Source organism: Chionomys nivalis, chromosome 15 (assembly GCF_950005125.1).
Source record: "Chionomys nivalis chromosome 15, mChiNiv1.1, whole genome shotgun sequence".
NCBI classification, from domain to species: Eukaryota; Metazoa; Chordata; class Mammalia; order Rodentia; family Cricetidae; genus Chionomys; species Chionomys nivalis.
This window is the reverse complement of record NC_080100.1, coordinates 23,199,904-23,215,748: the sequence shown is the minus strand read 5'-3', so window position 1 is coordinate 23,215,748 and position 15,845 is coordinate 23,199,904. Positions and strand designations below refer to the sequence as shown.

The 15,845-nt window shown below is 41.7% G+C and overlaps 1 protein-coding gene across 3 annotated transcripts in view; it reads left to right on the top strand.

The window, feature by feature from the left end:
* Positions 1-15,845, top strand: part of Nadk2 (NAD kinase 2, mitochondrial) — a 41,743-nt gene that overhangs the window by 4,464 nt on the left and 21,434 nt on the right. For all 3 annotated transcript variants that reach the window (XM_057790047.1, XM_057790049.1, XM_057790050.1), the window contains exons 2-4: positions 10,318-10,406; positions 11,219-11,307; positions 12,820-12,901. In XM_057790047.1, coding sequence (XP_057646030.1) covers positions 10,318-10,406; positions 11,219-11,307; positions 12,820-12,901 — 260 coding nt within the window. The remainder of the gene's footprint in view (positions 1-10,317; positions 10,407-11,218; positions 11,308-12,819; positions 12,902-15,845) is intronic.

Below are 15,845 nucleotides of genomic sequence, written 5' to 3'. Positions count from 1 at the left end.
ATTCAGTTTTGTCCCCGCAAATGACTCGTTTATCAGTTTGTGTGTGTGTGTGTGTGTATGTGTGTGTGTGTGTTTCCTTTTGGAAATAATCTCTGTGTATGATGAGTAAGGATAGTGGAATGTTTTTTCTTTCTTTTGTAAAAACTATTTTGTGTATTTCACATCATGCATCTCGATTCCACCTATATTCCCTCTTGAGGCAGGATGTGGGGGAGGGCATTTACCCCCACTCCATGCTGCTACATGACCTACAGATAAGTAATGAGGACAGCTCTCCACCTGCCTCAGTCAGGTGTCGATGGGTGGAGTGTGGGGGGGGGAATCGCTCTCCTGTCCATGCCACCACATGACAGGTGAGTCCTGGGACAGCTCTCTCACCTGCCTCAGGCCTTGTTGGGGGTCTCTTTCCCGCCCATGCTGCCACATGACAGATGAGTGATCAGAACAGCTCTCCCCATGCTCACAGCTTCAGGGCTGACCCACTCCTCTGCCGACAGGGTCGGTTCTCTGTGTTGCCCAGGCCAGTTGCAGGGCCCACTTTCCTGGTGAGGGGTGGACCAACTCCCTCACTTACCGCAGGTGGCAGGGGCAAGGAGGGTACTTTTTCTATACTTTATCTCATTTTGCTTAATAATAATGTAAATTATTCTGTAGGTTTTTTTTTTTTTGTGTGTGTGTGTGTCAAATACACCTACTACATTAATGTCTGTGTTCATATAAATGAGAATGAAGTTCTGGTATAAATACCCAAAAGTAGAGCGAATCAAAAAGCGCATGAAATTCTAATAGGTCTCTCACGTTTCTTCTCAGAGTGTGTGCGGATGACAGTTAACCTTCCTTGTTATCCTTGTGATTGCAGTCACTGAGGATACTCCCCTCTGAGTAGGGCTGTGAGGATGTTCTGAGTTGCTTAGCTGAGGAGTGTAGATAGCATCGTGCCATGACCTCACATCCCAGACTGAATAAAAAGGGAAAAGTAGAAACTGAGCCGAGCATCAGCGTTCATCTCTTACTGTTTCTTGATGGTGAGCGCAGTGTGAGCAGGAACTTATTCTCGGGCTACCATGTCAATCCAGCCAGAGTGACCTGCATCCCTGCCAACCTCCACCCGACATTAGCCATCCCTTTTTTACTTAAGTCACCTTTTTGTTTTTTTGTCATGACAGCCAGAAGAACCACATACAATGTTTATCTCCCTTTTTATAAGTGGTTTGTCAAAAGCTTGCCTCTGCTAACCTCACTAACCTTTATCTGTTGGTCTTCACCTTTGCAGCCCAGTTTAATGTTTTTCTCTGTTCACCCTTTGATGTCAAGTTCAGACAGAATCTTTTCAGAGTCCTTGATACTTTCTATGCTTCTGCCTACCAAGGTTGTGCTGAGTATTATAAAGACACGAAAAATACCAGTCTGTGATGATTTCTTCTGCAGACGCAGCTATTTAGGGGAAGCCTTTCTGATGTTCTTCAGAGTGACATTCAGTTCTCTTCTTCCCAAGGCTGGTACCAGTTTTTTCCCATCCCGGGCCTTATCACCATCTGGCAGTATTCCAAGTTAGTTGGTAAGGCAGAGATTGCCAGCATGGGCTCTTAAAAGTAGGTTCAGGCTTCAAATTTTGAGAAACAAACTAAACAAAGAATGATTTTTGTTGTTTTGGCAGAAAAGGTTTTAAGTTCTGTGGAATGTAATTTGGAAACCAAAGGCCAAAAGTATATTATCAATATTTGAATTGGAGAAATAAAAAAGATGGACAAGCAAACGGTGTACTTTCCTCTTTTCTTTTCCATCTTTGTCCTCTGGGCAGCTGCCAGGATTTGCAGCTTGCCTGCCGGGTGGGTTTTCTTTTAAACTGAAATAAGATTGTCCCTGAGCTTTCACAAAGAGAAAGAGTGAATGTGGCAGCAGCTGAAATGGCCGTGTTCTTTAGTTTTCGCTGTTAACAGTATTACCTGGGGAGGCATCCACTTGAAGTGTGTGGACAACCCTATGAGTGTCAGTAGCTTTGCCTTCCAAACCCTGATGATCGCTCTCCCTGTGATCTTAATTGTGGGAAGGAAGTTTTGCGTAGATGCAGGTTCACTGATGCATGCTGATGTTGTAACCAGAGAAGTTCAAGTTGGCTTTGTTTCACTCTTTCTAACATGTAACAGAAATAGGTAATTTCAAATACCAGCCATGGTGACAGTTATTTCATGCTTTAGAGATATTATACTATGTTTTTCCTTTATGATCACCCACTAGATATTCATCGTGTAGGTAATTAGACCAATTTCTGCAGCACATTTGCATTGCCACCCAACTGAAAGTTTTATACTTGGTGTGACATTGATTTGTCATTCCAAAGCAGTTACTTTTCTTACTTTTCTTCTTTTTTTTTCTTTTTAGATTAATTTATTATTTTATGTGCACCGGTGTTTTCCCTGCATGTGTGTCTGTGTGAGGGTGTCAGGTCCCTTGGAACTGGAGTTAGAGACAGTTATGGGCTGCCATGTGGGTGCTAGGAGTTGAACTCAGGTCCTCTAGAAGAGCAGCCAGTTCTCTTAACCACTGAGCCATCTCTCTAGCCCCTGCTGGTTGCTTTTCTAAGATCACTGAGGTGAACTAAAAAGGTGTTATTTTAACACTGTGAAGTAATTAGTTAATTTTACACTGCTGGCATCAAACTCAGGGCCTTGTGCCTGCTAGGTAGTGCTCTGCCATTAAGCTACGTTCTCCAGCTTCATGGAGTGGGGTTCCTTCTCTTCTCTTCTCTTCTCTTCTCTTCTCTTCTCTTCTCTTCTCTTCTCTTCTCTTCTCTTCTCTTCTCTTCTCTTTTCTTCTCGTAGTTGCTTTGAGGTAGCGCTGGTTCTGAAGTGCTTCCTCTTTCATGAAGCTTGTTTGTAATAGAGAATATAACGTCAAAGTCAGCATTATAAAAGCTTGCCAGGGCTCCCGAGATGACTCAGTGGGTAGAGCAAGGCTGAGGACCCGAGTGCGATACCCAGGGCACACAGATGAAAGACGAGAACAGACCTCCTCGAGTTGACCTCCAGCTCCACATCCAGGCACATGGTAAATAGAAGTAACTATTGTTTAAATAAAAACTTGCAAAGGTGTAATACGAGTTATCAGCACCCAGAAAGTTTTTTTAGTTGGCTTAATTTGTTTTCTCATTACCTGTTTTTTATTTTCTGCATTTATTATACTTAGTGGTATGGCAGGTCTGGAGGTCTGTGGAAATTGAGAGAGGTGGTTCTCTCCTTCCATCATGTGGGTCCAGGGTATCATCCTCAGGTTGTCAGTCAGGCAGAGTCAGCTGCCTTCACCCTGAGCCATCCCACAAGCTGACTGACTTTGTTAAGTAGCTGTTTACCCGGCAATGTTCTAAACCGGGGACCAAAAACTAGTTTCCAGTGACTGGAGAAAATCCATTCATGGTGTTCTCACTCTGTAGTCCATGAGCATATGGAAAAGGAGAAGGCTAATTAGGAAGGATGGAGATAAAGGAGAGAAAAGAACCTTAAGGGTTTTTTCTTTTTATTTTACAACCTCTAAATAAAATTTTTTTTGTGAAGTGTTTAGTGTTGTGATCTTCAGTTAGGAAATATTTCAAGCCTATAGAAAACTTCACAGTAGCAAGATACAGATACGTGTGTATTTAACTACCTAGACGTAGCCGATACCATTTTTGCATATTTGCTTCAGAACTTTTTAAATGGATGTACTCATGTATCTCCTGCACACTTGAGGAGTCAGGCCAGAAGATAACCTTGGGGATTAACCTCGGGAAACACTTTGTAGCTCTCTCTCAGAGGAGGTCTCTCATTGGCTTGGAGCTGGCCATTAGGCTACACTGGATGGTGGTAAGCCCCAGGGGTCCTCAGTCTCTGCTTCCCAGCTCTGGGCTCCTAAGTGAGGACCAGCAACTCTTTATTTAGGTGTTTGGAGTGAGTCAGGTCCTCATGTTAGTGTAGCAAGTACTTTCCCAAATGAGCTCTTCCTGCCCTGCTTTAGATTTGCTTTTTTGTAAGATTGGTAACTATTAACAGTATAGCCCTATTCATCTAGCTAGTCTCTCTGCTCCCACCATTCCAAGGGTAATCTCTATTTGTATGAAGGTGTTAGGCATATACATTATCATGCAGATGGTTTTATATTGATATGACTCTCTACAAAAATATATAAAATTTTATGCATGTTTAAAAAGTTACGGCAATGATATAGGCTTTAGAACATGTGCCTGGTCTTTACAAATTTGCATTTATTAACTGTTGTTTTGAAAAGTTATCTGTCTTGGTACAAATGCATTCACTATGTAGTGTTTGTTTGTAGTAGTCCTCTTTTGGGATTATTACAGATTGTTTGCAGCTGTTCTATTTTACCTTTGAAAATATTATTGTGTGTACGTGTGTGTGCATACATGGTTTGTGTGTGGGTGCACATGTCACAGCATATAGGTGGGGGTCAGAGGACAGCTTTGTGGAGTTGGTTCTCTCCCTCCACCTTTTCACGTGTTCCAGGGATAAAACTCAGGTCACCAGGCTTGAGTGGCAGGTGTCTTTGCTAGTTTAACCGTCTTGCTAGCCCCAGTTTTCATATTGTTAAGGACAATTCTAACTAAAAGTAAGTTTTTCATACACATTGGATGAACTCCCCAATCTACAAATTATCACCATCACTTAACAAGCTTTCATGTTTTTTACCGATATGGTAAGAGTAGAATGGCACTTTATACTTTAAGGATGTTACTAAATGTTGAAGGATGGAAGAGTTTGAATGGGTGAAGAGAACAAAGAATGAAGTTCAGCTTTTAGCCAACAAAAACTGAAACTTTGTGATCCAGTCAGAAACTTGACATTGTGACTTGTTTTAATTGGAGTAAAATGCTACAGGAAACAGTGTAACCCAATTTGATAGAATATTTTACTTTCTGTTTAATTGAAATGCTGGCTGTTCAACCATTGGTGTATTGAGGTCATGCAGGTAGCCTGGGTGAGAGAGGCAGATGTTAACTGTATTCTAAGTTAGCACCCTAGGCTAATGCTTAGAATCCAGTCTGTCGTCATAGGAATGGAGCGAGCCAGAGGTATGAGGTTTTGGTTGTTTTTGGGGATTAGCATGAAGGTGACTCTCAGGTCTTGAGGATTATGATTGGATGGGAGTTTACCGAACTTTTAAGGGATCAGTTCAGAGAATCCACAGGCAAGTTTTTCCGTTGTGCAAGGCAGAGTCGATGCGGTCCAGACCTGAGGGTGGCAGTGTGGAAGTGACACAATTTGAGAAAAGTGTGCTCAGCGGTGTGTAAGCTGGCTGGCTAGTGTGGAGATAGAGTGTGAGAGACCTGAGGGCGGCAGCTGGGATCGTTCAGTTACCTGGAGAAATAATGCCTTTATTAATGGTGTATGACTCCCAGAGTACACATAAGAATGGGACCATGCAGCCTTAGATATCTTGGGGTGAGAACTAGGACTGGGTGGAGTGCTAAGGACGTTTGAAAAGTGGAGTCTATGAATCAAGAGAAGATAAAGCTGATGGGACAGGTTTCAGTCTCTGATGAATACTCGGGAGAAAATGAGAACAGTTGGCGGGGTTGGTGATCAGTCAGGAAATGTCGGGAGAGCTGAGGAGAGAGCTGAAGCTAGAGCCTTGACAATACCAACCATAGGGAAGACACAAATAGAATGAACAAAATGAATACTGGCCAAGGCAGCTGGGATGAAGGGAAGGGAGCTCCTGGAAGATAAAGTCAATTGAATCCAGAATTGGTCCATTCCAGCCAAACAAGCCTTGCAGAGTTGGTGCTTGTGGCCTGAGCCCAGAGGCGAACAGTTGATGTTACAGCTGCTGAAAGGTGCACACACACTTTCCAGGCAGTTTTGAGTGATAGCAAGTCACCTAGTTAAGTGTGTAAAAGGATGATTGAATTGTTTCTAGTGAGTTTACTTAGCAAACTTTCATTATCTTACAAGATTGTGTATTTTATATGTTAGAACACTGCATTGACCTTTCACGGAAATTAAAGAGTCCAAAATAATAACCTTACCTGGTAAAGCAAGTTTTAAACATTTGTAATTGTAATGATTTTAATATAAGCCAAGTTAAAAAATCAGTAATAATGTAAAAATGCAGAAGGCCATTTGGAAAATGCCATAGTTTAAGCATGGGTGCAATGTGACAGAGCTGTTCTCAGCTTCTGTTCTTTCATTCCTGTGTGTGCTGATGGCACAGCATGGGAGAAGAGGTGTTGTGTTTTGGTGATTTTTGTAGGAGAAACTATCACTTATAATGGGATATTCTGTCTATAGATTTATTTATTTGTAGATTCTTCTACTTTTTCCAAGTTGAATAATCATTTTATTTATTTCTTTAATGGAAATAATGCATGCATTTTTGAAAAATAATGATTCTGAATATGTAATGTGGGACTTTGCAAAGTTGAGAATGTATTCTAAATTTCTAACTTTTTAATTGTAAGCCTTTTACAGGAATACATTTGCACTTGATGTTCTGATGAAGGTGAGGTTTTAGGTGTCGGAGCCACATTGTTTTCAGGCGTCTAGTTGTCCATTCCACCACAATCTGTGCTCTATGATGGTGTGAGCGCTATTTACATGGTAGCGCAGAATATTTTGTTTGATGTTTCAGAAGTGTTTGCTGCAATGTTTTGCCACTTATCTGCTTAGTCCTTGTTAGTGAGCCCAGCTGTTCACCAGTAACCCCACTAGCTACCCCACCAGCACCCACCAGCTACCCCACCAGCTACCCCACCAGCACCTACCAGCACCCACCAGCTACCCCACCCAGCCATGCCACCAGCTACCCAATCAGCTACCCCACCAACTAGTCCACCAGCTACCCCACCAACTACCCCACCAGCTACCCCACCAGCTACCCCACCAGCTAGTCCACCAGCTACCCCACCAACTACCCCACCAGCTACCCCACCAGCTAGTCCACCAGCTAGTCCACCAGCTACCCCACCAACTACCCCACCAGCTACCCCACCAACTAGTCCACCAACTAGCCCACCAGCTAGTCCACCAGCTACCCCACCAACTAACTAGTCCACCAGCTACCCCACCAGCTACCCCACCAGCTACCCCACCAGCTAGTCCACCAGCTACCCCACCAGCTACCCCACCAACTACCCTACCAGCTACCCACTAGCTACCCCACCAGCTACCCCACCAACTACCCCACCAGCTACCTCACCAGCTAGTCCACTAGATAGTGTGTTAAACAACTACAGCAATTGCATTGTCTAGGTGAATGTTGACCCTAACATAGAGTGTTTACACAAGGAGAAATTTGAGATAAAGACATTTCTGCTCCATTGCTAGTCTTTAGCTTAATTTCCTGCAGCTTGATGAGAACAAGGAAGTAAGAACAGAAGTCTCTCAGCCTGTTTATGTCTCTAGTTCCAGGGTGTATATTCATATAGTCCAACCAAAAGTTGGAAGAGAAGATACAATATTTGGGCAGGTTATTGAAGTCTAGGAATCAACTACCCTTAAGTTTTATTTTTGGCAAGTGAGAAACATAAATTTGATGACAAAATTCTGAAAGATTTATTGTACATTCAAAATGCTTTTCTTCACCCTGGGCTGTTTGTAGTCTCCATTTAATAAATTTGATTGAGATCAACTAATATTTAAATAAACAGTAGCCGGGTACTCAAATGCTTGCACACATTACATTTTAAAATCTTAATTTCTAGCTTTATGAAGTGTTCGCTCCTAAAGTGAAATCTTGTGTGGCGTTACTATAACAAAATCATACATCTCCTCAGTCCTGAGCAGGTAGAGATGACCTACACAGCCAGCACTGCAGGCGGGCTGTCACTCATTTGTCGTCCTCGGCGCCTGCTTATGCACTCTGGCTGCTTTTCTGAGACATGCATCCCAGCAGTTCCCCCACCCCAAGCCGAAACCTAAACGGACAAATGAATGAATTCACTCAACAGATAACTTACCCAGTAACCAGGTCCTGAGGTACACTGGTGAACAAGAGAAGGTCACCGCTCTTGTGTAAAGTATACTCTAGTAAGGGGATGTAAAAAATACACTCATGATAATTTTAGGTGTAGCAAATTCAGTGGAGGGATCTAACAGACTTTGAGATAGAGTGATTGGCTCCATTCCAAAAGACTAATTGGTTTGGCATCTGTGAGCCATAAGCATGCTCAGGGCCTTGATGTGTTAGTGGTTAGGCCGTCCTTGTTCTTAAAGACCGAGGACAGTCCTTGGGCTGCAGAATGGAGAGAATCCAGCCTGCAAAGAAGAGCACTGCGGGAGGACTGTCAGGGTACTCATAGTTGATCGCTGTCTGTGCGGGGAGTAGACTGTGGGCCCAGGAGCTGGAGAGAGGCGTGTGCAGTTGTCCAAATTGTAGTGATGAGCGCAGAGATGTGCGTTGATGGTCTAGTAATTGGAAGAGGTGGTTTCAAGTGTGACTAGCCTTGACTTAAGCTGTAGGTGGGGAGTCCTTAGAGTAGAAAATGCAGGGCTTGGTATTGAATATTAAAAGATGCCTGGCCGGGTGGTGGCAGTGCACACCTTTAATCCCAGCACTCAGAAGGCAGAGGCAGAGGCAGGCAGATCTCTGAGTTCGAGGCCAGCCTGGTCTACAAGAGCTAGTTCCAAAACAGGCACCAAAGCTGCCTTGTCTCGAAACCATAAAAACACCACTAACAACAACAAAACCCCCAAAAACAAACAAACAAACAAAAAGATGTCTATTAACCATCTAAAGAAAGATGGCCAATTTCTGCTGAGTCCAGACTCTCCAGAGCTTGGGATAGCAGTTGGGAGTCCTTAACATCAATATGCAGATTTCTTTTAAAGTCACGGAGCAGGGCACCCTGGAGAAGACAGACAGCTTGGCTCATAGCCCTTGAAAGTTGGTTGATAAGAGGTTTCAGGGCTAGTAATGAGGGGCAGAAATCTAAAGGGGCATACTCTACTTGTCCTTAGAAACAAATTTATGTGTTCATTTGGTTAAGACAAATGAAGGGTTTTTGGTTACCACTGTGCTCACTGCCAATTTGGCCTGAATTCAATGATTCTAATGCACACTTGTACGGCTATCTGATGTAATTTAGAGTCCATTTATTAATTTTTACAATAACCAAATATTTTCCTTTACTCTTTCTTTTGGGACCCATACAGTTCTCTTTAAATGGTAGAAGTGGAAAAAATATGTTAAAGAACTCAACCCAGTATTTGTAAAGAAGAGACTGTGAAGGTATTGTAAAGAAAATACTGGGAATATTAGCAGTAATCATTCTTTTTTTTTTTTTTTTTTTTTTTTTTGATTTTTCGAGACAGGGTTTCTCCGTAGCTTTTTGGTTCCTGTCCTGGAACTAGCTCTGTAGACCAGGCTGACCTCAAACTCACAGAGATCCGCCTGCCTTTGCCTCCCGAGTGCTGGGATTAAAGGCGTGCGCCACCACTGCCTGGCAGCAGTAATCATTCTTAAGAAATAAGATAAAAATTTTGGTTTTATTTTATTAAAAAATGCTATCTACATTAGTGTTATATTTGTAATCTTGCAAAAAGCAAAATGCAGTTGTCAAAAATAAGTATTCTGTTTTGAAAAGTAAAACACAAACCAGGCATGGTGGCACTCACTGCCAACAAATGCTTGGGAGGCTGAAGAAAGAGTCACTTTGAGGCCAACCTCTGCTACACACCGAGACCCCAACTTAGCCATTCCGGAAAGTAAAATACATACTAAATTAGTTTTTAGAAGTTAGTTTTACTCTGCAATTTAGTAAGTAATGCCAATAATATATTTATGATTTATATTAGACACATACTGCACATTTTATTTTTTAGACTATCTCTTTAGAGATAATGGTAAGATAAATATAAAATATTACTCAAATCAGCTGGGAAGAATAATGCTGGAAGGTCACAGCTCTGTATATCTGAAGGTTACCTTTTCTCAGAGACCTACCCAGCCCTTTGTTTAGATGACGCAGGGCAGATTCCTAATAGGACCCAAATGTAAACACAGGAGCAGCAAACCCAAGTGGACTAAAGGTCAGCTAACTGCCTGTCACAGGGAGAGTTTGTCTTCAGCCTTCAGATAGCCACGTGTAATCTGGTAAATACATTTAAGAAACATATAGAATGTGCCTTTTGGAAATGGTGGGCTGATACTGTATTTGATACTAAAATCAAATTATGATGTTCTGAAATCTGGTCTTTAGTTGAACTCAAATTTCATAGGCAGTTATTAAAATGTGCCTTTAAAATTCTTATTTTACATAGAGTTTTTAAATGACATCGTATTATATGTAATATTTGATGTAAAATAACATTTCTTTTGTTCTGATAGCTTGCATTGAAAGGCTCGAGCTACAGTGGGCTCCTTGAACGACATCATATTCACACCAAAAATGTCGAGCATATAATCGATAGTTTACGGTAAGTCTGCGGGATGGGGTCTAAGATGGGATTTTATGGACAGGATTTATGATTTTATTTTGTACTAGTAGCTAATTCTTAGAACTTTAGTAAAATTGGTCACATTTCCAGGAAATCAATGGGTTAAAAGACCCAACTTTATCATTGTCTAAGGACATTTTTATTTTACTCAATTCAGATATTTTCAGTAACTCTGTCTTCTAGTAAAGTGTCATTTCTGCAGCAAGCATCGCTCACAGCGGGCTTCCACTGTGTGTCAAGTGATTTCTTGGAACATTATGTAGATATGGGTGTTCGTGAACGTATTCCCTATGTCTAAAAATGACCATTCTAGAAGCTTCTATTTGCAACTGAGTTTGAGTGACTATGAAAGAGGAACTAAGGACATGCCAAACACTTCAGTCTCTGCCACTCGATGAGTAGGTGTTGAATTCAGGCAATAGCTATTTGGTTTTATAATGAATGTATAAGTTTTACATAATGAGTATAATATGTTTTTACATTAAATTTAAGCATCAGAAACAGAGGAAAGTAAAGTTCTGATCAACCAGTATTATTGTTAGTGATTTTAAAATTTGTTTTAAGGCCCATGGAGATTTGGTTGTCAGATTTATTCCTTTGCTGCCTGACCTGTCACAGCTCACTGGCTATATAAGCTGACTTTGCAGACTACACCTAAATTTGTTTCTACAACAACGATTTTACTGTTTTTGCCTCTTTTTTTTTTTTTTTTTGTAATAATCTACCTTTTAGAAAATGTCCGTGTCTTAGATATGTCACCAGTGGAAAACGTGTGCAACTTCTTGTCCTAGGGGTGAAGGGATTGAGGTCCGTCTGGTGAAGCGGAGGGAGTACAGCAAAGAGACCGTGCGATGGGCAGACGCGGTCATAGCGGCCGGAGGTAACTGCTCTCTGAGATCAGGGGCTGGGATGTGGGGTTTTCCATGAGCGTTATCACCAGGTACCTGGTCTTTAGCTGTCTTTCTTCCTGTAAGTCCTGCGACAGGTACCTGGAGTTTAGCTGTTTTGATTCCTTCAAGTCTTGCGAGACACTTTTCTGTTTGGTTTGTTTTTTGTTGTTGCATTTTTTCTTAATATTAGTTAACTTATAGTTCTTGGTGCTGTGATATTCTCTGTGTCTTCATTAGTGTAGATTTACAGGTCTTACCTTCAGATTCAAAAGATAATTTGTTAACTGTATTTTGGTTTAATTATGGCAGTCTTAATAAAGAGCCAGTTGTGATATTTTATTGAGGTTTTCATCATTTGGCCTCAGGACACCAACATGTACTTTTTCTTTTTTTGATTTTTGTTATTAGTGACCATTTTATCCAACTTTAAATCAAAAGTAGTTGTTGGAGAGAATATATTAAAGTTGGCCATGGTTGGATATGTCTTCACTAAAATATCATAAATTTCAAGGAAGGAGATATTTGGAATTGGAGTAGTGATGTCCAGCTGGGTGGTATGATTGTCATTTAATATGTTGTTGAGCTGAGAAATCGCCCAGCCTCCGTAATGTACAGGATAGCCTGTAGGACAATCTAATATAAATTTCGTTTTTGCCAGTCTTGGCACAGTTGAAATCCTAATTCATTGCAACGAGCCCAACACATTAAGTACAACAGGCATAGCACCACACAACAGGCAGAGTACACTAGGTATAACATAGTACAGCAGGATCAGCATAATATAACAGACATACCTCAGTACAACAGGGTCAGTACAGCAGGCATAGCACAGTACAACAGGGTCAACACAGCAAGCATAACACAGAAAAACGGGCTCAGCACAATACAACAGCCATAGCACAATATAACATGCAAAGCACAATACAGCAAGCTCAGCACACTGTAACAGGTATACCAGTGCAATAGGTTCAGCACAGTACAGCAGACATAGCACAGTACAGTAGACACAGTACAACAGACTCAACATAATACAACAGACGTAGCACAATACAACAGGCATACAATAGGCATAACATAATACAACAGGCAGAGCACAGTAAAACAGGCATAGCACAGTATAATAGGCGCCTAGCACAGTGTAGCAAGCATAGCATGGTGCAACAGCCTGGTGCAACAGGCTCAGCACAATACAACAGGCACAGTACAGTAGGCTCAGCCCAGTCCAGCAGGTTCAGTCCAGTACAGTAGGTTCAGCCCAGTACAAGAGGTTCAGCACAGTGCACCAGGCCCAGCGAAGTACACCAGGCGTAGCATAATGTAAGGGGCATAGCACAGTGCAGCAGACCCAGCACGGTACAACAGGTGCAGCACAGTACAAAGATGTAATAGGGAGACTTGTCAGTCAGCTAGGAGGGCATGGTTGTTAAAAACTGTTAGTTTTAAAAATGATGCTGAAACTGCTTTATAAGACAAGTCTGGTTGTGTCTCACACTCTGTGTTAGGTGATGGCACAATGCTCCTGGCAGCGAGTAAAGTTTTGGACAGACTTAAACCTGTCATTGGGGTCAACACTGATCCAGAACGGTAAGTGAGAACATGTTTATTTTGTGACTGGTTTGTAGGACTAACTTTTAAATATTTTGCATACAGCCATTTCTGCTTTGTTTTGTGTGTTGCCTATTTTTGATGAATCTTAAACTTTTGAATCTATTCTTCATTTTCTCTGTATATTCATGATGTGGGACTCTGTTGCTTCAAGGATTTTACCATAGTGCATGGTGTTAAAGTGCAAGCATATTTGTTCCTGGTTGTAACATGGATAATAAAAATCCAGAGACAGATATTTGGGTTCAACCTTAAGATCAGAAAAGCAAAGTGGGCATCCCTTGGCTTTTACCCCTACCTCAGACCAAAATAGGCGATCCTGCCACCATGAATCCTCAGACTGAGACTGAGCTTGAGAGCTGTCTCCTGTTTTATATTCTTCCCTAGTACTGGGTTTTAAAGGCGTACACCACCACTGCCCGGCCTCTATGGGAGTTTCTGCATTGGCTTCATTTGTCTGCAAACTTTAGTTTTTTTCTTTTCCAGCTTTACTGATATTTACTCTTTTCTTTATTCTAACCACTTAGAGTCATGACCATAACTGGACTGTATAAAATTAGTCTGGAATTTTCTCACCTCTACAATCTCATTTCTAGGAGCACGCTCGCTCTCCTTCGCATCGGTCTTGTCCCCGCAGGTCTGTCCTTCAGTATCCAGTGCTCAGGTCCCCTCTATTTTCAGTTTATTCATTTTAATAGCTCCATAAATATTTTTAAATAATTATCTTTCTGTCAATTCTAGATCCACATGTCATCCTTTTTATTCCTATATTAGATTTGAAAAATCACCCAGAAAAAAAATCTTAGCAGTATTAGACTTGCTGGCACTTCTGATGTAGAGTCGTAACCACTCACCGGGATCTCTAGACTTAGCCTTCTCATTTCCCCTCTTCCCCATTCCACCCCTCAGGAAGACCTGCTCGCTTTGGGTGCTTCTGCATCCTATTCTCCCTGTGTAAGCCCTCCCCACGTTCACAGAGGAGATGAAGGTAGGAGATCTCCTTCTGTCACAGGTTCCCTTTCCTCTGTGATCCTTCTCAGCCTGCAGCGCCCGCCCCCCCAGGGCTGTGCCTTTGCTGCAGCTCTGCAGCCCCACCCAGGCTTTGCTGCAGCTCTGCAGCTCAGTTATTGTCCCTTTTACTTCTCTTGAGCCCCAAAAGTAGGTTGTGTCCTCCCTTCCCAGTTGTAAGCAGTTGAGGCTTTTCTGAGTTTGTCCTCAACAAGTTTGCTGATACTGTGTAAGAGACCAGTGCCATCCTGAACCCAGCAGACGCTGTAGGTTCTGTCTCTCTGAATTGGGGGTTTAAGTGTAGCATTTGCAGGTTTCTTTTCTTTCTACCACTGTGATTTCTTCTTTGTGACTATTAAAGGAACTTAGTTTTGGTCACTGTTCTATAATGCTGTTTTCACAGACTGTATTTTGGGTCCTTTTGTCTTTCATTGTCTAGAACATCCTCTGCTCTTGTCCTCATCCTTAGTGATGCTTCACACTGTCTCGGAGCCTTACAGTGACACCCATCCCTCCGAGGAAGTCTAGTTCTTAACGATGATGAGCATGGCCAACTCACCCTTCCTTTCTTTAGAATTTTTCTTTTTAAGTTTTAGCACTTAGATACTTTACCTTAGGAAATGGTCCACAGATGGTCACCTTCACTGAACTGCAAGGCTTCATTATCTGCTGGTCCTATTTTCTGTCCTAATTTCCTGTTATTTTTATTCCTTTTTTTCATGCTGTTCTTGCAAATTGGCTTTTTGTCAGATGTATTAAAAAAGCAGCTTGTCTACAAACGGTCATTGCTTTTCTCTTGATAAATGGAACCATTACCTGTGATGGAGTTGTGACTACTTCCTTATCCTTTGATCAAACTGCAAAGGAATTCTGCCTTTGTCAAAAAACTTTTAAATGAATTCTTTGAAATTTTATACTGTGAATTTTTATCATATTCTCCTTAACTCCTTCCAGATCCACTTTCACCTCTATCCCCACCCCCTCAACAACTTCACTTTTTCTTTTTTTTAACTCATTTGATTCAATTTGTGCTGCCCATAAACTTTCGGGTATGGGGCTATCCACTGGTGTAACAGGCTTTCTCTTTGAGTCCACCAGCCAGCTCCGAAATTATGACAGGGACACTTCTTATTAGTTATGAATGCTCGGCCTTAGCTTATGCTTGTTTCTTGCTATCTCTTATAACTTAAATTATCCAGTTTCCCTTCATCTGTATTTTGCCTCAAGGCTTTTTACCTTTCTTTCTGTATGGCCTACTTTTACTTTTTCTTCTGTCTGTCTGTCAGCTGCCTGTCTTCTATCTCTGGGCATCTTCCTCTCTTTTTCCCTCAATCTCTTCTCTCTTCTCTCTAGATTCCCCCTCCTACTTATTCTCTGCCCACCAGCCCACCTACCCCTTTTCTGCCTCGCTATTGACTGTTGAGCTTTTTATTAGTCCAATCAGGTGCCTTAGACAGGCAAAACAAATGCAGCACATCTTTACATAATTAAACAAATGCCACAGTAACAAATGTAACACACCTTTACACAGTGACATTCTGCAGCATAAACAAATATAACACACCTTTACATATTTAAACAAATGCAGCATTAACGCATGTAACATATCTTTACATAGTTAAATATTCCACAATACAGTGGAGTATGATTGATCTACCAGGAGCCACACACTAATAGAAAACTAACTCTGCGTTTCCCAGAAGCCATCGGCTCCCCATAGCTCTTGACCAGAGACACTGACTTGATCATTTGCAGGCCTTGTTTAGAACCTCTTGAGTCCGTCTCTTACGATTTTCACTGCCACTAAACGTAGCTCAGGCTATCATAGGCTGTTGTCAAAGATACTTCAGTAACCAAGTGTTCAAACATAGAAGCATGTGGGGGACATTTTACACACAATTTATGGTCTTTTTCT